Source organism: Lissotriton vulgaris, unplaced genomic scaffold, assembly GCF_964263255.1.
Source record: "Lissotriton vulgaris unplaced genomic scaffold, aLisVul1.2 SCAFFOLD_459, whole genome shotgun sequence".
NCBI classification, from domain to species: domain Eukaryota; kingdom Metazoa; phylum Chordata; class Amphibia; order Caudata; family Salamandridae; genus Lissotriton; species Lissotriton vulgaris.
Window position 1 is genome coordinate 227,017 of NW_028246331.1, and position 23,123 is coordinate 250,139.

General features: G+C 47.3%; 1 protein-coding gene across 1 annotated transcript in view; it reads right to left on the reverse strand.

The window, feature by feature from the left end:
* The window catches only part of LOC147665984 (GDNF family receptor alpha-4-like), a 432,571-nt gene that overhangs the window by 10,847 nt on the left and 398,601 nt on the right, over positions 1-23,123 (reverse strand). The window contains exons 5-6 of the mRNA XM_086949349.1: positions 10,340-10,449; positions 6,276-6,410 (exon numbers count right to left, since the gene is read on the reverse strand). Coding sequence (XP_086805475.1) covers positions 6,276-6,410; positions 10,340-10,449 — 245 coding nt within the window. The remainder of the gene's footprint in view (positions 1-6,275; positions 6,411-10,339; positions 10,450-23,123) is intronic.

The window sequence follows — 23,123 nt, forward strand, 5'->3', positions numbered from 1 at the left end:
GATATTATATCCTCTACTGCAAGGTTGCTTGATCTTTTCATTGCCTTAGCTTTTAAGGTTATCTTATCCTCATGGACGGATAATTCTAAATTATCTGTACTTACCTGGTGGAACTTTATTTGTGATGAACATAGGATTGCTACTGCTTCCTCTACTTCTCTCTCTGCAAAAATTAAATCTGATTTCCTTTGGCTTCCTTTTTCTACTTAACTTTCTTCTACCTCTCCTTTTCGTTGAAGGTTTATCTCCTTCTCTCCTGCAAATATTCCTTATGTATATGGTATCCACTTCCTTTCCTTTGTCTTTCCTTTCCTTTCTCCTCTTCTTTTCTCTCTTTTCCTTCCTTTCTTTCTCTCTCTTTCCTTTTCAATATCTTCATATTCTTTCTCCTTTCTTATGTCATCTAGCTTATGTTGTTTTATTAAATGTGTCTTCACAATGGTTTTCATATGACTTATGTATTGTTTTCATAAAAATTCAAATAAAAATCTCTTAAACAAAAAAAAATCAGACATCTCCAAATAACTGAAGAAATCAGTCATTCATTGCTGGACAATTTGGAGGACTTTAAAATAGTCCAATACTGCAGGTCCCAAATGTCTATAAAATCCGACTACTTCTTTACATCTCACAAAGACACTCAGATATGGGTTTATAATAATGCCCATCCCAAAAGATCTTTGCACTTCTCTCCCCCTCCAACCAAGCCAGTTAAGGACCACAACTATACACAAAATCTCAGGTTGGACAACCCTGTGCAGGAACACAGTGCAGTAACCAGCTAAGCAGACTATATCATATGAAATACCATAAAGGGGTCTGCAGAGCTGTACATAACTGCCAGAATACTGAAAACCATAAATCTGTCTGTCTCTTACACTTCAACATCTAACACGCTGCTGCTCTCTGCGACACATAAGACGATGACCGCACATTGGAGAAGTGTGGCTCAATGGTTAGAGCGGCAGACCCTGATGCAGAGGTCTAGCCCGGGACCAGGGTTCAATTTCCCGCCTCGGCGGGTCTTTGGCTCAAAAATTCCACGGACCTGATAATTCTCGCCTCGGTGCCTATTCCAATCATGGAGTCCCATTCTGCAACTCTGGGCAATAGCTTGCTTAATCTCCACAACGGCCCCTACAACGCTAAGGATGCCTGGCCTCCACCTTGGGGGTGCCCAAGAGTGGACGCCTCACAGGGAAAGCCAGGATGGGTTCCACAGCGGTATTCGTACAAGCGCCTTGAGACCCTTGCGGGTGAGTAGTGCGCTATACAAGTATCAATTTACATTTTTACATTTACCTTGATGTTCATCAAGTGCGATATGGACTTTCCATATAGGATCAAAACAAAGACAACATCCTTCAATCCACACACCCTACACGGTGTAGTATGCTACTCATGTAGACAAGCGCTTCAGTACCCCACATAAGGGTAGTAAGCGCTATACAAATGCTGCAATACAATGCATTGTCTGATGTAAAGGATGAGGCTTCAGTCTCCAGTGGTGGTTAACAGCACAAAAAACAGTGTGTTATTTTTACATCACTGGATCTGGGGTGTGTACATGTTGATTTCCCAAACTTTATAAATGCTATAAAAGGTAGGCACCCACTTGAATTTCTCTCTGAACAAAGGAGACCCCAATGTCTGCTTTTGAATGACCAGAGTTAATTAATACACAAAGAACCAACGTCTGACTATCAAATCTTTAATAATAAATAATAAATAGTAAAAGGGTATATTTAAAAGAGAAAACCTCATAAAATGTTGCTCTGAGACTGTCTACTGCTATAAACTGACAGACATAGCACTGCCCAACAGTTGTGTGTCTCTCCTCACTGGACGAGACAAGTTAGGCTGAAAATGGTGGTGACCGTAAGAGATTGGGATTAGAAAATTTACAGTGGGAGACTGATGGGAAAAGATTCCCCAGGAGAGTCAAGGCCTTAAAGAAAAGTACAAGGTGAGAGTTGAGATATTGGAAGTTCTGAAAACGCTCTGAGACTCAGCTCAGATGCCGCCCAGAGGAACAAATGGAAAACAAAAAGATGATGGACGGAATGTTGAACATTGTCAAACATTCACCCCCAGTCACAGATCTGGGTTTAATCCATCGTTATTTTGCCCCCACGCCACCCCAGTTCAGACATAGCCATATGCAAATCAGTCTTGACCCTGTGCCTCATGGGAACAGTCCAGACCGAACTGCCAGGCCATGTCTTCCCTGGACCAGAATCAAGCATCCTAGGACCGGTTTCGAGGTTTCACCCCTCATCAGCCAGGATAGCTTGACTCCAGTGACGTAGTGAGCACGGGACTCACGTCTGAGCATACCCGCCCCACTCTGGGTGACAAATGCAAAAACAACAATTGATGGACAGAACACAGAACAATTTCATACATTCACCCCAGTACAGACATCTGACCCTAAATCCATCGTTTTTTGCTCACCATGCCATTCCAGTTTGGACCCAGCCATATGCAAATCAGTCTTGACCCTGCGCCCAATGGGAACATTCCAGCCCGAACTGCCAGGCCAGGTCCTCCATGGACTGGAAACAAGCATCCTAGGACCGGTTTCAGGAGTTCAGCAGAAGACATGGCCTGGCAGATCGGTCTGGACTGTTCCCATGAGGCACAGGGTCAAGACTGATTTGCATATGGCGATGTCTGAACTGGGGTGGCGTGGTAAGCAAAAACACGATGGATTTAGGCCCAGATCTCTGTACTGGGGTGAATGTATGACATTGTTCTGCGTTCTGTCCATCAATTGTTGTTTTTGCATTTGCCCAGAGAAACAAAAGCAAGAAAGTAGAGAAGATTAACATAGGACTCAGATATGTCTCAAGACAAATTTGAGATGAAGAGGAAATCAGTATAAGGAATCAATACACGAGGACACAGGAGAGTTGTCAGATCAGAAGGCACACACCAATTCTTGTGCTTATTACTGCTGGTTATAACACAGATATTAGGAGACCCAAAATAAACCATGAAATAAAAAGCAGATACCTGTGAGGGTAAGGGAATGTAAATTTCTTTAGGGAAAATGACATGCACAGGCAATATATTCGGTGCTACCAACACGTCTTGACAAAATGGGAAGGAAGCCGCCCAAGGCCATTTCAGGGTAAGCTGCATTGCATATACTTCTTGCGACAAATAAATGAAGCGAAGGGTTCCCAAAAGAAAATACTGATATCGGAGCGGGCTAGGGAGCTTCTTTGGAGAGCAGCCGGAGCATTGGCCATTCTCCATAGAGTGGGTTTTCACATTCCCTATTGTGACCCTGCCTTATCGGGGAGTGGTCTACATCTTGCTTTGCCCTTTCGATAACCCTGGGAAGGATTGACTGCCAAAGCCATGAGGACAGGGAGAATATGCCCTTCACTTATCAGTAGTTCTCTCACTTGGTGTCCATTGGAGGAAGCAGCATTGGACCTACATTATTGACCCGTTTGCTGCTTCAAACGTTCCACGCCAGTGCAGACCGTTCTATTGAGCGGGCGGGAATGCGTCGGCCAACGGACATGAGCAGCACTACCGAGGTAGTGCTCGTGACGACCGTTAGCTGACACCTGCAGCGAACGGGTTAACAGAGAACCGGAGGGACTTGGCCCCGTGTTTTCACCCCTCCTTGTTTTTACTTGTACAAAAATGTTTTTCGAGTTGTGCCCTGAGAAGGTGTGTGGCCAGCTGGCCACTTTACACCAAAATGCGCATCTGCATCTCTGCCACCACCCCTGGGACATGACAAAGGAATATGATGCATCCAGATGAGAATGAGGATTATCAGGTGTATAAAGTATACATATCCAATTAATGTATGTATGAAGATATGCTCTACAAAGGCCTGTAAATGTTAGTCATGCCAATAGGCTTTTGGAAATGTATACGGATTAATTCCCATCTGGCAATACACTTATGAGATTATTGTTTCTTTTGTATCTGTGATTGGTATACACCACAAGGGTATGGCACAAGACAGTCTTGATATGTTTCTGGAAGACATGTCAGTGTGAGTGGTATGTATGAAGTTTGTGAGTCATGTGAGTGGTCTTTTTAGCGTGTGAGGGTGACGGTTCTCTTGTTCAAAGCATTTGGATGAGTTACTATGGGCCTAATTACGAGTTTGGCGGTCCTAGTGCAGACGGTGCAACACGTCATCCACTGTGGGACCACCAAACCAGTGGTGAGGCCGCCCGCCAGACGAAGAGTTCTTCTTAGTCTGGCCAGCGGTCCTGCTGCAGTCTGAAAGCAGCATAAAGAGCCAGCAGGGAGACCACCGCTCTCAGAGGATGGGTACAAATCCAGGGGGGGGGCACTACATGTGCCATCCGCTTGCAACCCCAGGCCCAAATCTTGCAGGGGGCCTTTTATGGGCCCCACACTCTGCCACCCTTGTCATGGTGGATTCACCACCCTGAAAAGGGTGGTGAAATGGCAACTCGGAATATGCTCGGCAGTGCCAGCTGTGGCACCATCACCATATTCCTGCCATTTAAAGACTGCTGGCCCAGTGGGTTCCCTGATCGTGCCGGAGTTTGCGGTCTTGTGCCGGTCCGACCGCCACAAGTGTAATACTGCGGCTGGTCCCGCAGTGCCGCGGTTGTTGCATAGGACCGCAGTAACTAGGGCCTTTGGCTTAAAGCATAGACTGTGCACATGAATATGAAAATAAAGATAGAAGCTTGATTCATTCTAAAGAAAAAAGATTTTGTGTCATTATACCGTATATTTGATTCTTTATTTAGAACAATGTATTGGAGGTGGGTTGTTTTCTTCCTTTTTGTATACTTTCTGCTGCAACCCACACCACCCCGGTGAGATGGAGCATAAAGCATCCAACAGCATCTTCGGTGCTTTGCCTGAAGTCTTTGATGGAGCTGCCAATCTGGCCCTCGTACTCGGGGGTATCACACAACACACTGGAAGCAACATCATGCCACAATGTTGGTGAGTGCAGGCAAGCCCATGAGGTTGTGGGCAGCATGAAGACGAGGTCTTGAGTGCGTGTTAAACTGTTATAAAGCGTTTTAGCACAATAAAGTAATAAGTTGTAAATGGACATCAAGTGTAACAACTTCTCTCCCAATTTTTCCGCATGAGACTCCGGGCCCGATTCACAGAATTAACTGAAGACAAAATCCTAAACGTATTACTTTTGGTATTCACAGAAGGCATTTAGTAGTAGTAAAGTTAGGATTTTGTCTTAAGCCTGTCTTAAGCCTGTCTTAAGCCTGTCCTAAGTTTGTCCTAAGTTTGTCTTAAGTCTGTCTTAAGTCTGACCTAAGTTTGTCTGAAGTTTACCTAAAGTTTGTCTTAAGACTGTCTTAAGTTTGTCTTAAGTCTGTCTTAAGTCTGTCTTAAGTCACATTTAGGACAAAATCTTAACTTTACTACTACTAAATGCCTTCTGTGAATACCAAAAGTAGTAGGACAGACTTAAGACAGACTTAAGACAGACTTAAGACAAACTTAGGACAGACTTAAGACAGACTTAAGACAGACTTAAGACAGACTTAAGACAGACTTAAGACAGACTCCTAACTTTACTACTACTAAATGCCTTCTGTGAATACCAAAAGTAGTAAGTTTAGGATTTTGTCTTAAGTTAGTTCTGTGAATCGGGCCTTCCCTGTTTTGCAGACCCAGTGATTGAACAAATTTGACCACTGATCTGTTAAAAGTCTTTGGCTGTCCTTGTCTTTGTCCATTTGTGTCTACTACCAAGGCTTCAATGCCACAGTTCTGCTGCCTCCATTTAGAAGTTTGTAACTTCTATTTAGGAAATTCAAAATAATGGCAATATGGGTCCAAGGGTGAGTGGAGCCACTTCCTGTGACGTCAGTGACACTCAAGGTCTTGCCACGTCGGTCATCTATATGACTCGGCTAAAATGACACCAGTGACTTCGAAGAAAGGGCCATATTACATTATCGCCGCTTTTAGCGGCAGGAAACTGCCGCTAAAGCGGCGATAATGGGCTTGATAATATGGCCTTGTGAATTCCCATAACAGCCCAGGTTCTGGTGTTAACCTGGGCTTCTATGGGAATGCACAAGGGCATATTATCAAGCCCATTATCGCCGCTTTAGCCGCAGTTTACTACCGATAAAAGCGGCGATAATGTATCACCCTTTCTTGATAATACGGCCCAATGTTCTGTAAAAACATGTATTTGCAGTGTTTCTCTGTTCCCCCCTTACCGCTCTACTGCTGCACAGGCAAACAGTGGACACAGTTGTAAAGAATTGCTTTCTTGTACTTACGGAGACAGACGTTGTTTGTGAAGAGGTGCAGAAAGGTCTCACATTCGTCCTGTCGTTTTCTGCTTCTATTGCACGTGCACCAAGGTGCCACGTGCATGGTTAAGTTGTCCACATAGTTAGGAGTGATGGGGCTTCCTGCAGAGTAATTAGATGCACACTGAATTAATGCTGATACACTCAAAATATCTGGATAAAGCAGTATAAGAATGAAGATCTAGATGACAAAAACAAGAGGCATTGGCAAACCCAACAGGTCAGTTTAATGTATTAAATCAAGCATCGTATGCACAGAGAAGCAAGACAAAATAATTTGGTACAACATTGAAATCTCTCTTGCCTTTGATTAAATCCTGCTTTTGTTTCTATTGTTAAATACAGGCCACATCGCAAGAGGGCCTCCATTATAATCATTCTTTAGTTTCTATGCCATCGAAAGAAAGAAATAACTTTAATTTTATTTATAAAGTTTTATATAGCGCTAGCTAGACCCGGGGGCATCAGAGCGCTTTACATACATAAGAAAAGACGAAGTTGCATTACATGGTAGAACATGAGGAATCAAAAAATATATAAGCAAATGCATCAATCTTAAATATACATTGGGGGAGTGAAGAACGTAGGTGGTTGAAACAGTCAGATGACCCCCCCTCCTAGAAAAAGTCAGAGTGAGAGGGGAGACCATTAGTCTATCGATGTCTAGGTTGGTTGACTAGGTCAGGGAAGTATTGGTTGAGATGCAGTAGTTTCAGGTCCTTTTTGAAGCAAGGGAATGAGGGGTTGCATCTGAGGTCCGTAGGGAGTGTGTTCCATATCCTGGGAACATTACCAGAGAAGGATCGGCACTGGGTTGCTTTTCTTTTCAGTTTCGGGGGGATGAGAAGAAGTGAGTTGGTGCATCTCAGAGTTCTTGATTTTCCTGCTTTACCAGTTTGTTGTTCAGATAATTGGGGGATTGGGTGTGAAAGGCCTTGTGAGTGATGCATGCCATCTGCCTTCCATGGGGAGCCAGTTGAGAGATTTGAGGGTAGGTGTAATGTGTTCAAATCTTTTTCCACTAGTTATGAGTCGAGCTGCCATATTAAGGACTGACCTTAGTGGGGCAAGGTGAGCTTTTGGTGCACCTGCTAGGATGGCGTTCCCGTAGTCTAGTTTAGAAAGGACTAGGGATTGTACAATTGTCTTAACCCCTTCCATGCGGGGCTGTTTCCCCCGCTGTGCTGGGCGGCGGGGGGACACGCACAGAGGCCCCATGCTCATGACGAGGTCAGCTCGTCATGAGCTATGGTGCTCCGGTGCTCATGATGAGCTGAGCTCGTCATGGCCACACCCGTTCCAATGGAACGCTCAGTACTGCAGGGGAATCAGCCCAGCATGCAAGCGTTCCACGGAACGGGCGCGGTCATGACGAGCTCAGCTCGTCATGAGCACTGGAGCGCCGTAGCTCATGACGAGTTGAACTCGTCTTAAGCGCTGAAGTGGTTAAGATCATCCTGGAGAATGAAAGGTTTAATTTTCTTGAGGTGTTTTAGAGAGTAGAGTGCACCTTTTGCAGAGTTCTTGATGTGGTCTTTCATTGACAGGTTCTTATTCAGGGTAATGCCTAGAGATTTGACTGAATCCGATAGGGCACAGGAGCAGTTTAGAGCATTAAGATTTTTGAGCCAGGCTTGGATAGGTCGGTGGCTCTCCTGCCACTTGACCTTCTTTTGACAGACAAACAAATAGAGGACCACGTAGAAAGTAAGGGAGCCTTCAGAATAGAAAGCCTTTTATTTCTATGAGACAGAAGAAAAGGAAATAAAATGCCTGGCCCCTATGACACTTACAGGAAACAACCAGGAGAGGCAGGGTGAGGGAAAAGAGGGATGGCGTGCAGCAGAAAAAAAGGAAAACAGAGGGGAGGAAGAAGGAACAAGAGGGTGGAAGGAACAAGAAGGTGGAAGGAACAAGAGGGTGGGGGAAGGAGGGAACGAGGAGCATAAAGAGGAAAGAGTGAGGTCTGGCAGGAGTAAGGAGAGGGAGGGTGGGGGTAATGAGAAGCACATAGAGCAAAAAGGGTAGGATAAGAAAGGGTGGAACAAGAAAGGGTGGTGTCGTAATTTGGCAGTATCTGAATTAGCATTTAGCTCAGCTACACGAATCTTTTACGTTAACTTGACCAAACGTGCGGGGGCCATTTTGTATTCAGTGGCTTCCATTTTGTATGAACATGCTGCCTCGTGGCCGGCATGCCCTTTCGTCCTTTCTCCATCCCTTTGACCCTTCGTCCTGCCCGGCAACAGGCTATTTTTAGCACTGGTCAATCTCACGCCTGCGCACTCACACGTTTAGACTACCGAGTGGTCATCTCTCAGGAATGTTGTACAAAACTGACCAGTGGTCCTTAACTCCTCCCACATGCTGGCTGTGTTCCAAAAATGCCCGTATATGTACCTAAACTGTTCAAAAGTATACCGCCTACACTTTTTATTGCTGTTAAACTGTATAAAAGAGGTCGCACATCGATGTTCGGTGTGATACTTCTTGCATTGCCGAAGGGTGCTGTAGGATTGTACCACCACCCCATGGGGTCTTAATAAACTTGTCTTTTGCATTTCCAGTTTCCGGGCCAACTTCTATTCTAAGGTGTTCGAGAGTTTTTGCAGAGTATGTAGGTCTGTAGAATTCGAACACGACAGTGGAGTGTGGCCGAAAGAAAGAGCAAGACACAAGGGAGGGCTGGGAGAGAGGCTGTAGAAACAGACATTCAAGCAGATCTGTGCAAGCACATCATTGGAGACGAAAATACACACCCTATGACCCTAACAGGCAGAGAAATATGAATCTGGGATGACCCCAGATATGAATGACAAAGTCTCAGCTCAATGAGTTAAAGAGCCTGATCCAAAAATGGCTAAATCCACTGTAAGTAACAGGCCTGTTTGAGAGCTGCACTGTCAAACCAGTCCTAACAAACATTTGCAAAGCCAATAGGTCGTAACTTTTGATTTGTCCAATGCAGACCTTCTGGCATTGCCAATGTTGTTTGCTGATGCTGCCTAGCAAAAGTTTTTAAAAAAGTGTTTATTGCTGATTCTAAACAGCATCGTAAAAAAAGCTAGATGATGTGTGCAAGATGATGTATCATCACACATGCGCATGTAGGCATGGTTCTGCTCTGGTGGCTTAGTGTTATTACATGTGCACACATATGTTATGATGGAGCCGCTATTTTCTTTGTTTTTGATTTACTGTTGCAAGATAGATATACCAACCTTGGAGAGGCCCATAAAAGGAGAGGGCTTTTTTTGCAGGCGTCATCCCTAAAAAAAGTTTGTTCTAACAAATGACAAGAGGGGAAGGGGCGGTAAAGAGGTTGGGGAGCAAAGGCAAGGCCAGTAGGGATGGAAGAATTAACACTGATGAGTGTGAAAGAAACGTGTGGCCTCATTTTTGGGCCTTTGGCGTAGGGAGTGCAGCAAAGCACCTAGCTCGCTGCCCTACGCCAACGTGAAAGGGCAGGAGTGCACTGTAATTAAGCAATAAGGTGCATTCATGGCTTATTCCCTACGCTGGTCCACCAACCAACATTTTAAATCTGGAAAGTGGGAGATTTAAAAAAAAAAATCAGAGAATGTATTTTCCTCATTAACTTACACTGAAGCAGAGACAATATTAGGCAAGTGACAGCTAAAATAAAGCAATTGTTGGCTACAAAAATCTAGAGATTCCCTCTGCCATGCTCTCCTATCTTTGACCTTGTATAGCTCTCCACTGGTTTTTTGGCTTGGTTTGTTCAATACAAATACCACATATATGCAACCAAAAACTCACACACAGAAACTTGATAATCACTAAAGTAGCCCTTTTGCTTATTCAACAGCCAGACCTACTGGCTTTGCAACTGAGGGCCAGATTTACAAGGCCCTTGCGCCACTTTTGCATCACTTTTCCCATGTTAAAAGGGACGCAAAAGTGGCGCAAGGGGCTTGTAAATCTGCCCCTGGGTGTTTTTTTTTTGCGGTCATGAAATAATCCTTCTATTGTTTTCCTCATTTATTTTGAATGCAAAAAAATGACAGTACCTATGATTCCTGTGTAGGCCTGCAAGCAGGCAGCATAATTATCCCTTTCACACCCAGAAGGAGTCTGTTTAGAAGGCTGACAGTTATATTGGAACTCTGCAAATCGAGACCTGCAGGAAAGAAAGAGAGAGACAGACAGTAAGTTGTTGCTGATGCTTGGTTACCTATAGATTTTCAGGGTTTAGAAGAGGTACAGATTGTTGCCTTCAAAATGCTCAGGGTGTCTCAAGCACATATGTCAGAAGTGAACTCTCCTTTGGAGAAATATGGACACTTCACAATAGGCTGTTGCATTGGAAAAAGTTGGTAGTATGGTGGCAGAGACAATTTCTTTCACAAACTCCGTCCTACCCCACTAACATTTCAGAGGCAATGCTCTCTAGTGTTCTGATACTAAAGGAAGCTGTTTATGGGATGTATGACATTACAACGCATGCATTTACATCGCATGCCTTTACAACATAAGTATTACAACGCAGTCCATTACAACGCATAGTGCTTTGGGGTGCTGGATAGTGAATAGTTTAATTTACTATTCCAACTCCAGTCCCCGTGGACACTAGGGAAGGTTATTGGATAGTAAATGAACCTATTCCCTATCCTAGAGCGCCCCCCAGAGCAATGCGTTGTAATAGTTTGCGTTGTAAAAGTTGCGTTGTAGAGGTAGTGCGTTGTAAAAGTTTCGTTGTAAAGGCTGTTCACCCTGTTTATGTGGCTTCCATCCCAAAGGGTTTCTTGGAATTAGAGTTCATTGTCAGACCTTAAACACTCACAAGGCCATCAGCTCTCAACCTCTGCATTCATTGCCAGTGCTACTAAAAAAAGATTATTGTGTTTGCCTAGACTTTTGGCTCCTGCCAGCTGCTGTAAGGCAGGTATTTTTAGAAAGAAATGTCCTTAGCAATTTTCTAGCACTTTGTGGAAGAGGGCTATAGTTATTTCCAGTCCTTTTAAAAAAATACATCTAAGCTTCAAATTGTTATAAGATCAATGTCATACAAAAGAGACAAAAAAGTCTAGCAAATTGTGTGGCCTTTAAGGTTAAACCAAAGGCAAAAATGTTTTACAGGAAGCTGGGTGACCCTTTGGGTCAAAGTAAGATGGAACAAGGAGTAATCTACCTTTAGCATACTCCCCAGCTCTGGAGCACATACATGACTATGCCACACATGGAGCTCTCTAACACACATCTTTATTCTTCAGTGGACAACCGTTAACTGAGTGCATTACGTCGTAAATGTTATTGCCCACACCCAGACACACCCCAAATGATTACGTAGCATCGTAAGGAGTCCGCTAAGGAACATTGTACATGATCACTAGATACTATGGGGCTTATTTATGGGCCCTTGCGCCACTTTTACGCCGCTGGTGCATGACTTTTTGTGACGCACCAGCGGAGTAAAAAATTTGCCTTGTTGTACCATATTTACAAAGTGACGCATCTAGGTAGATGCGTCACTTTGTAAACCCCTGCGCCACATTATACCTGGGCCAGGTACAATGTATGCAAGGGGGGCGTATTGACGCAAGAAAGGGTCGTAGAAGTAACGCAGTGAAATCCATAAGATTTCACTGCGCCATTTCATGGACGCTAATGCATCAAAATCTTACGCCTGCCTCATGACAGGCGTAAGACTGACGCAGGCACTAACAACATGGGACTTGCCCATGTGAAAGTACACATTGCTGGAGTTGCGTCACTTTTGTGACACACTCCAGCAATGCGTCACTTTTGCGCCTACAGATACGTCCGAAATACTGACGGATCTGTAACTCCCTGCGACATGATGCATCATACTGTAAATATGACGCATCATTAGTGTCGCAGGGAGAGCGCAGTGAAAAGTGACGCATCGCTGTTTTCACGCAGAGATGCGTCACTTTTGCGCCTACAGATACGTCAGAAATACTGACGGATCTGTAACTCCCTGCGACATGATGCGTCATACTGTAAATATGACTCATCATTAGTGTCGCAGGGAGAGCGCAGTGGAAAGTGGCGCATCGCCGTTTTCACGCAGCGATGCGTCACTTTTCATAAATGAGGCCCTACACCTCCTTGTTAAATGAAAAGTATAAACAACATATGTACATTGAAATTCCTCAATGAGTGGTCGAGGTGCTCGCACCACTCTTCCAGATTGAGTTGTAAAGATTGAGGGAGTTTGACTGTTGTCTGGAATCAAAGCTGGGGACTTGGATGCTTGATTCTGGCACTCAGGTATTCTTGGATCACTCGTGAGATTTGGAGCAGATGAACATCGAGGCAGATGCTTGAAATGCGATAAATGTAATTGTCTTTCTCAGACATTTGGCAGTCACCATATGCCCTTTACTTGCCATAACTCTCAATGGATCAGCAACAAACGGAGCGTCAGTCTTGCGCTTTCGCTCCTGTTCGACTAGGACTCATCCTTGTTCTTGAAACTATTTTTCGAGTGCATCGGCGCTCATCAGCATAGATTTTTATTTTGCTTTTGTGAACAGTGCCCATGACATGAACCTCATGAGTGTCTATCACTCGACTCACCGTCCACGCAGCAGCGTGGTCCCAATGGCTCTCCCTTACAGGTGGCAGGGCTTCCACCCGTCGTTAAATGAGGAGTTGATATGAATGCCTAAAGGGTTGGATATATCTGTCTTTAGATCAATTCCTTTCAGCGCAGCGTGATGAACCACTTTCTTCAAAGTGCTCATAAATTGTTCAATGACACCATTTGCCTGTGGCCAGAGAGGTGTACTTTTCTGATGCTTGATGTTCAAGTGACCAAGAAAGTCCATAAACTCTCGGCTTTTGAAAGGTGGACTGTTGTCAGAATTAAGGATGGAAGGAAGACCCCACTGTGCAAAAATATCCAGCCTCTCAATGACTTGATCATAGGTGGTTGACGATAGATCTTTCACTAAAGGGAAATGGTAATACTGATCAATAACATCCATGAGATGATGTCCATTGTTAAGGAGCCCAAAAAAACAACTGCAACTCTCTCCCATGCTTGTTTGAGCAGGTCATGTCCTATTCAAAGGATGCTGTGTTGTCTTCGGGGATAAGCAACTGCACAGGAGACAGGCTTTCAGTTTCTTTTCAACTCGTTCATCAAGGTGTGGAAACCACACTTAGGGGCACATGCATCAATATTGCTTTTTGCGATTCCTTAATTGCGAAAAATAAGGAATCGCAAAATGCAATGCATCAAGAAATCGCTAAAAAAATAGCGATTTCTTAAAATTCCTTCATTGCGATTCTCTAATTGAGAATCGCAATTAAGGAATACCTCCCCATTCATTCCTATGGGCCTAGAGGCCCATAGGAATGAATGGGAAGACATTCTCAATTTGCGATTCTCAATTAGAGAATCGCAAATTGAGAATGCAATTTCAAGGGTACAGGAGTGTCCAAAGGACACCCTGTTGAACCCCTGAAATCTGCCTATAAGTGCATCTTGAGCACACACATGCCCCAAGGGCATGTGTGTGTGTAAAATGGAACTTTGAAAAATGCACTTTAGTGCATTTTTCTACGTTTTTGCAAATTACCATGAAGATCATCTTCATGGTAATTTGCTCCCCTTATTAGCGAAATCACTCATATTGTACGTTTGATGCATTGCATTTAAGGAATCTAAATTTGAGATTCCTTAAATGCAATCGCAATTCAAGAAATCGAAAAGTACAAAAATGATGATGCATCCCAAAAGTTCAAATTGCATTCGCAAACGGCCGAATTTTGCAATTCGCACGATTTGCGAATGCAATTTTCAATGATGCATGTGCCCCTACGTCCCTAAAGGCTCTCTTGGTGGCGACAACTCCACGATGTCCTTCGTGTGGCATTTCAATCACTTGATGTCTCAGGATCTCGGGTATGACAATTCTATAACCTCATAGTATAATCCCTTCTCGAGTTGCAGAATGTTGTTCCGGAACATTTTTAAATTTCAGAAATTCAACATAATCTGTGAGAGGTCAAGTCAAGTCAAGTCAAGTCATAACATTTATATAGCGCACTACATACCCAGAGGGTTTCAAGGCGCTTAGGAAGGGGAGGAGGATTATTTGTCAAATATCCACGTTTTAAGCTGCTTTCTGAACGCTAGGTGATTCTGGGTGAGGCGAAGGTAATCGGGGAGAGAGTTCCATGTTTTGGCAGCCAGGTATGAGAAGGATCTGCCTCCCATGGTGGTCTTGTTGATGCGAGGTACAGTGGCGAAGGCTTGGCTGGAGGAGCGAAGTTGGCGGGAGGGGGTATAAAAGGACAGTCGAGAGTTGAGGCACTCTGGTCCGATGTCGTAGAGTGATTTGTGTGCGTGGGTAAGCAGTCTAAAAGTGATCCTCTTATTGACGGGTAGCCAGTGGAGGTCTTTAAGGTGACCAGAGATGTGTTCGTTGCGTGGGATGTCTAATATGAGCCTGGCTGAGGCGTTTTGGATTCGTTGTAGTTTCTTCTGGAGTTTTGCGGTAGTACCTGCGTAGAGGGTGTTTCCGTAGTCCAGTCGGCTCGTGACCAGAGCGTGGGTGACTGTTTTCCTTGTTTCGGAGGGGATCCAGCGAAATGTTTTTCTGAGCATGCGAAGAATGTTAAAGCAGGAAGAGGATACGGCGCTGACTTGTCTGTTCATAGAGAGTGAGGAATCCAGGATGACGCCTAGGTTCCGTGCGTGGTCTGTCGGGATGGGTGCTTTTCCGAGGGCTTCCGGCCACCAAGAGTCGTCCCATGCAGAGGGGGATTTACCTAAGATGAGGACTTCTGTTTTGTCTGAGTTCAGTTTCAGACGGCTTTGTTTCATCCATTCAGCGACTTCTTTCATTCCCTCGTGTAGGTTAGTTTTGGCGGTGCTGGGGTCCTTGGTGAGGGATAGGATCAGTTGAGTGTCATCCGCGTAAGAGATGATGTTGAGGTTGTGTTGGCGGGCGATGGCCGCGAGGGGGCTCATGTATACGTTGAAGAGGGTGGGACTGAGTGAGGATCCTTGTGGTACTCCGCAGATGATTTCAGAGGCCTCGGACTTGAATGGTGGGAGGCGAACTCTCTGGGTTCTTCCGGTGAGGAACGAGGTGATCCATTCCAGTGCCTTTCCTTGGATTCCGATATTTCTGAGGCGTTGTAAAAGGGTGCTGTGGCAGACTGTGTCGAAGGCTGCAGAGAGGTCGAGGAGGATGAGGGCGACTGTGTCTCCATTGTCCAGTAGAGTTCGAATGTCGTCTGTTGCTGCGATGAGGGCGGTCTCAGTGCTGTGTTTGGCTCGGAAGCCAGATTGTGAGGGGTCGAGTGATTTGTTGGCTTCGAGGAAGGCGGCGAGCTGGATGTTGACAGCTTTCTCGATGACTTTGGCCGGGAATGGAAGAAGCGAGATGGGGCGGTAGTTTTTGAGTTCGGTGGGGTCTGCTGTTGGTTTTTTCAGAAGGGCGGTGAGTTCAGCGTGTTTCCAGTCTTCTGGGAAGGTAGCGGAGTTGAAGGAGCAGTTGATGACGTCTCGGAGGTGCGGAGCTATGACGGAGTCTGCTTTGTTAAAGATGTGGTGAGGGCATGGGTCTGTGGGGGAGCCAGAGTGGATGGAGTTCATCAGGCGGATGGTGTCCTCAGTGGAGATTGGGTTCCAGGCGTTAAGGGTGTTAACGGGGGGAAGATGGTCTGCTGATGGTAGGGTGGGTTGGCTTCCGGGTTGGTTGTCAAAGCTATTGTGGATGTCAGCAATCTTGTTGTGGAAAAAAGAGGCTAGGGAATCGCAGAGGGTTTGAGAGGGGGTGATGTCGTTGGAGTTGGCCGAGGGGTTGGAAAATTCCTTGACGATGTTGAAAAGTTCCTTGCTGTTGTGGGCGTTGTTGTCAAGTCGATCTTTGAATGCTGTTTTCTTGGCTTTTCGGATCAGTTGGTGGTGAGTACGGATGGCGCTTTTGAAGGCGTCCTTGTTGCTGGTGGATGGGTCTTTTTTCCAGGTCTTCTCAAGGGAGCGGCACAGTTTCTTGGACTTCTTGAGGTCGTCGTTGAACCATGAGGCCTTTTTGATGCCAGGTTTGTGTTGACGTTTTTTCAGTGGTGCTAAGTTGTCGGCGGTGTTGGATAACCAAAGGGTGAGGTTGGAGGCGGCTTCGTTGGCGTTAGAAGAGAGGGCTGGGGAGGTTTGAAGGAGCGATGTGGAGATCTGTTCTGTGGTGATTTTGTTCCAGTTTCTTTGTAGAGTTGGTTGGAGGTGGATGGTGGGTTTCGGCTTGTTGTAGGTGAAATGAACGCAGCTGTGGTCAGTCCAGAGGAGATCCGTAGTGTGGCTGAAGGAGACATGGTTGCTGGAGGTGAAGATGGGGTCTAGAGTGTGACCTGCGATGTGGGTGGGGGAAGTGACCAGTTGTTTAAGTCCGAGGTTGGCGAGGTTGTCCAAGAGGGTGGCGGTGTTGCGGTCGTTGCTCTTTTCAAGGTGGAAGTTGAGGTCTCCCAGAAGGATGTAGTCTTTGGAGGGGAGCGCGTGTGGGGTGATGAAGTCCGTGATGTCTTCACTGAATTTTGCGCGGGGTCCTGGTGGTCTGTAGAGGAGAGTGCCTCGGAGTGTGGTCTTGGGGTCGATGTGGATCTGGAAGTGAAGGTGTTCGGAGTTGGCGAGGTTGGCGTCAGAGCTGGTTGAGATGCGGATAGTTTTCTTATGGACGATGGCGATTCCACCTCCTGTATGGTCAGTGCGGTCCTTGCGTGTGATCTTATAGTCATCAGGGATAGCGATGGCGATGTCAGGGGCGGAGGAAGCGTTCATCCATGTTTCCGTTAGGAAGGCGACGTCAGGAGAGATGGTGTCAAGTAGGTTCCAAAGGTCAATGGCGTGCCTGTGGACCGAGCGGGTGTTGAGAAGGATGCATTCTAGGTGGTTGGGGTCGGGAATCTGTGTTGTGGTCATAGCGGAGATGTTGTCGGTGCCGCTAAATTCGCAGGAGGGGCAGGAGAACGGTCCATGGGTGCGACCAGGAGCGGCTTGGAAGCAGTTTGGGGCGCGACCGGGGTTAAGGGCTAGGAGGGTGGCGGCATCGTAGGTAACGCGGGGGGGCTGGGCAGCGCGAGGGGCAGGGGGTCTGGCGCTGGGCGCGGTCCAGGCGCGGACGGGCGTAGACGGGCTTACCTTTGGCGCACCTTCGGCGAGGCCGTAGCGCGTGGACGCTGCGCGTGGGGGCATTGGCCATAAATGGAAGGTGGAGGGGGCGGAGCGTGGGAGGGTGAGCTGGGAGGCGTTAGCGAAGGGGGAGGGACGGGCTGCAGGCACAACAAAATGGAGGGTTTCTAAACAACAACACGGCGCTATGCGAGGGCAGAGTAGATGCACCAAAACAAATGCGGTCAGTTACAGCGTCGGCGCTATGCACACAGGTAGCAATTAATATTAAAAATCTCCAGATGGGCAACAGTAGTAATAGCAATAGTCGAGTACGTATTCTCCATGATTGCGTTGCAATGATATCTTTGAGAGTGTTTATGTCTCTGTCTGTGTTGGTAGGAGCAATGATCTGCTCAACGTATGTATATGCAGGAGTACGGGACTTTACTATGAAGTTGATATACTCTTCAGCTGCTTTAGATGTTGCACAGTGTCACTGTAACAGCACTCTTGATCGGTAGTCATCGTGTTTTTGATCCTTGTGCACAATAGTGTAGTCATACTCTTGCAAACACAACCCCCACATCTCGGTACAAGGGGGCATCTTGGCTTTCAGATTTCTGAAAATGGTGAGCAACGTCTGGTAGTTAGTAATAACAGTAAAATGCTTTCTGTACAGAAACACATGAAAATGTTCACAAGCCCACACTACAGCCAGGATTTCTTTCTCTGGTTGAGAATAGGCCCATTTAGTCTGAGACAGACTTCAGCTGGCAAAGGCCACAATGTGTCTGTTGTGTTGAGAAAGCATCTCACCCAAACCCACCAGGCTTGCATCAACTAGGATTTCAGTATGCAATGGATTAAAAGAAGGCGTTTCAGTTGCATTTTCAATTGCTTATTTTCTTTTCTTGAAGCTACAATCACATACCGAGGACTAATGGAATGGAAACATTTTCTTTGGCAGCTCTCTCTCAATGGGGCACTCACTGTGGCAAAGTCACGAATATATGGTAGCGCGAGGGGATTGGAATCCCCTCAGGCTCCCTGAAGCCTTTGTTCACAGACTGAGCTGTGAACAAAGAAACATTGGAATGTTGGAGCTCCAGGCTTATACCGGCCATTATAAGCCCGGAGCACTCCATTGTTTTCAATGCAGCTCCCAACATTCCAATGTTCTAATGAGGAATAGAACGTAGGATCTGAAGCGACAGAACACGCCTCAGGTTCTGGGTCTCTAAGTACCATGGCGTTTGCGGTAATATCATGCGCCCCAACGAACTGGGAGCAACATTTCTGGTGGAAGGTCATGGATGTTATACTGCTGTAACTTGAGGCCTTGGATGAAACTACTGGGGGAATTAACAATTTGGATTTTGCACCTATGTGTGCATGATGGCATGGGGAGGCTAAAAGAGCTGGGCGGCTTAGGTACAATTGCATATTCCAAGAGAGACTCCCTGTTCCCTGAGCAAGGTACGAAGGGGCAGGAGTTGCTTGTGTAACAAAAGTTAGTGGAAGTGTTTATACAGAGTGATTTTGTTGGACGATTGCCACTCTTATTGCCTAACTTCCCTGGTTTTCTCATGTTTAACAGGGCAGGCGCGACTTGTTTATGAATATAATTTGTAATCCTGTTTGATACTGGTGTAGGGGCTGGAGCAGATCTTGCTCTAGGATGGTGCTCTGGAACATGTGCTGGTTGCCGTAAAAGGGGTGAAGAGCTGTTAGAAATGGGGTAGCATGGTGCTGAACGGGCGGGCCAAACTCCAGAGGACATGTGTGAAGCATCCACGCAGTACACACAGGCAACACACAAGGCACACCACAAAAAGAGACCACACCAGTTTGGGTGAAAACAATAAGTGTATTACCAGATCAACACAGTAGAACGTAATCACAGTAGCATGTAAATGGTGCCAGCCGGCACTGGGTAATGGTTTGCTTGGGGACTATTTACAAGGCAGCGCCCAACGGGCCGCAGCCAGAACCATCGCTGGTACAGTTCGGGTGAAGGTAAGGGTAAAGGACGAGGGCACAGTCTGTCGCTAAATATATAACATGACAATGAACACGGGGCCTAAACATAAGGCTGGTACCACAGGCATTACAACTCTAGTGCATTAGGCATAGATGTATTGGCATAACTTATGAGGCAGGAAACACAGTGCGCATAAAAATGGCATAAACACCGTGGGCATAACCTTATGCAGGTAAGTACATCATACCTTATACCCACACCAGTACCTTGGCCGCCCCTCACTGGGACCAACAGGCCTTCCAATCGTGCAAGGCATCCAGCATACAACAAAACATTTGGCGTAAATCCCCTTAACAGTGGGTATAGCATTAGCGTAAATCAGGGCAGGCCTTCACAGGTGTCAGGGGCAGCAGTATGGGGCCACTAGGGATAATCACAGGAAGTCAAGCCCCATCTGTAGGTCGGAAAACACTAGGCCCAAAACCTGCATTGGCATAAACCCATTTAGCCTGAAAGCAGTAGGCCTGACCTGTGAGCATAATCAACATTAACAGTGGGCATCACCCTTGGGGATAAAACGTTAGGCACATTAGTATAGGTGCATCACCATGGGGGTTACACACATTAACGTAGAGCACATTCGCCTGCGACGTAAGCAGTGGGGGCAAACAGCATTAGGGCATTCTATCAGCAGACATGAAACATGAGGTGGTCCAACATGGGGCAGAAAACACCTTACGCCTATAGCTAGGTGGGGAACTATATCTGACATAACCTCGGCCACTCTACCTATGCTGTCAATCTTCTGAGGCCTCGCAAGCCTAGACAGTGTGTTCCCCAATCGTTGCCACTGCCCTCTGTCCAGCGGGGCAGTGGTGTCCAGCCAAGTTAGTTCTGGGCCCGGTGGAGCCCCCTTTTGGCTCGGGGATTCACATTTGCCCCCACGTTGCAGCTACCCACCTTCAGGCAGAGCAGCTGTGCAGGGCACCAATGCGGCACTCCTGGTGCCTGTCCCAGCACCCACGACGCTCCCAGGAGCCCAGCAAAAGAATCCTGACACCGGGGGAGGGCACCGGCAATATGCCACGACACAACCCCCAACACGCCGCCCCACTCACCGGCTCCTCATCTGGGTCTGGGGCAGGCCGAGGGGGGTCTTGCTCCTCTGCAGCTCCCGTCGGTGATGTCCGGGCAGCCCCAGGTATTCTGGCTGCCTTCGGGCCCAGCAGCCAATCCTTGCGTGGCTCTTGCGGGGGCGCAGCAGCCTCTGTCAATGGCTGCACTGCTTCCAAAGGGGCCAGGCACAGGAGCCAATGAGGTGGCGGCTTCCGGTGGGCGCTGGGACAGGAACCAATGGGCCCGCGCCTGCCCCCCAAACGCGGCCGATGACGTCGGCCTCGAGGATCGCTCCGGGGCCTACTGTGGCCTTCCTCTACCGCGGCGGCCCTCCCCAGGCTCCGGGGGCCGCGGCGGAGATCCTCAGTGGCGCCTTCTTGTCTCCCAGCGCGGCGAGGCCCGCGCAGATTCCCTCATGTCTCCCGGGCCTCGGCGGTGATGGTGAGCAGTTCCAGTGGCGGCGAAGTGCGGGGTAGGCTCCTGTCAGTTTTAATTGGCACAAAAGGGCGGCAATACACGGGGTAGGCACCGGTTTCCAATAACAGCACGGAGGCGGCAATCACGCGGGGTAGGCTCCCGCTGCGTGTTCAAGTATGCAGGCAGTCTCCACACGCGTGGTGGGCACCCGCGATGGCAGCAATAACGCGGGGTAGGTTCCCGTGGTGCTTTGAGATAGAACAGTTCTTCCTGGCGCAGTTCAGGCACTCACAGGGATCAGCCCCTCACCTCCGGCGCTTGTAATATTGCACTGTACTCACCAGGCGCTAGTCAGCAGGCGAGATGGGGACAGTTGTAGCGCTCTTCACCTCCTTCTGAGCACAGTCAGAGGTGCTCCCTGGCAGTCCACTCAAGCGCTCTTCTGTTCTACGCGCTAAGGGACAGGCAGCCGGGCACACTCACTGGAATGTTCACGCTCTCGAAACACCGCGCGGTAGGTACTAGCTCCTTACCTCCTGGGAGCGCAGTCCAATCCAATTTAGTGCCATCTCAGCCCAGCGCTGCAGAGGACAGACACTCCTCTTCTCCTGGCACTTTTGGTAGCGCTCTTCCTTCTTCACGGGCCAGGTAGCAGAGCAGCAGGCACTACTGGGCAAGGTCAGCAGTCAGTGGGCACTCATCAGGACAGGGCGGAAGCTTTAAAAACCATCCTCCACTGTAGCATGGCACTCCTCCTGTGCAGCAGCCTTGACTCCTGCAGTGGGGATTTCACTAGCCCTGGGGACAGTAGAGGGATTTCAGTTGGGTGCAGGGTCCAGCACACAGGCACAAGTGGCAGTACCCCCTGACAGCAGGTCCCCTCATCTTCATGTCCCTGCTCTGTCTGAGCACATGGTGGCACAGCCAGCCTATTTATGCGCCCCTCACCCCACCTCCCAGACAGTGCCAGGAGCTTCTAGAAGTGTCTGGTGAACTGGTTCTAAATGGCTCAAGGGGAGGAGAAGAGCACCCTGGGTGCCAGGCTTCCCTCCAAGAGCTGGGATGGCTGGGAACCGAACAACTAGACTGCTAACCTACCACAGTCAGTTGGCACCCCACACAGCCATGGCATCTATTTTAAACGCTATTTAAAACGGTGTTGGATCTAGCCCTGATCTCTTGACTGGGTGAGAGTACTCTGCTTAATTCAGAGACTCTGTCCATCACCACCCCTTGTTGTAAATAATTTTGTCCACCCTAAGCGTGGAAGGGTATACTCAGATGTGAGTCCCTTGCTCATTGCACCATCAGGATTCAAGCAAGCCGGGCCGACGACGGCTGAAATGCCAGAAACCGGTCCCCGGAAGCTTGTTTCCTTCCCAGTGTAAGAATTGGCTCGGTAGTTTGGTTTGCCCTGTTCCCATCATGCACTGGGACAGGAACAGACTAATTTGCATATAGCCAGGTTCTGAACTGGGATGGTGCAGTGAGCTAAAAAACGGTGTTGGATCTAGCCCTGATCTCTTGACTGGGTGAGAGTACTCTGCTTAATTCAGAGACTCTGTCCATCACCACCCCTTGTTGTAAATAAATCTATTTTAAACGCAGCATGTTACCAGGGTACATTCCTACAATGGGGGGTTAACAAGTACGCACACCATTGCATTACATTTACTAGGGCATCTCACACCACACATGGCCTATACATTTCTCAACCATGGGGGAGACATCCTAAAATAGGGGGGTGAAAAGCGAAAAATTTTGGGAAAATGGGCCAAGTCCAACAAGAGCCCTCTAATGTGACCTTGGATTGCAGGGGAGAAATAGGTTTAAAGGAAAAAGATAGGGTCCTAGGCTTCGCGCAACTCGAATGATGCACATCAACTATCCAGCAATAAATATGACAGAGACTTCTTATTTTGGTACGCTCTTCACGAGCTGGAATTGAGCCTTGGATGCGGGGATTTGTAGTGTGGCCATAGGCTAGATGCAATATGTGGAGAGGACCCCGAATCCTTATCCTCATCCTGAGGGTGGACCTCTGGCTGGCCAGACTAGGGAGGCTGGAGGTCTCATGTTTGCTCTGTGCCTGGTGTTCCTTGTTCCCGTTTCCCAAAAACTTAGATTTATAAGGGGAGGGGCTCTGAAATATATATATTCGACCTGACAAACCCTTGTAACAATAGCGCTG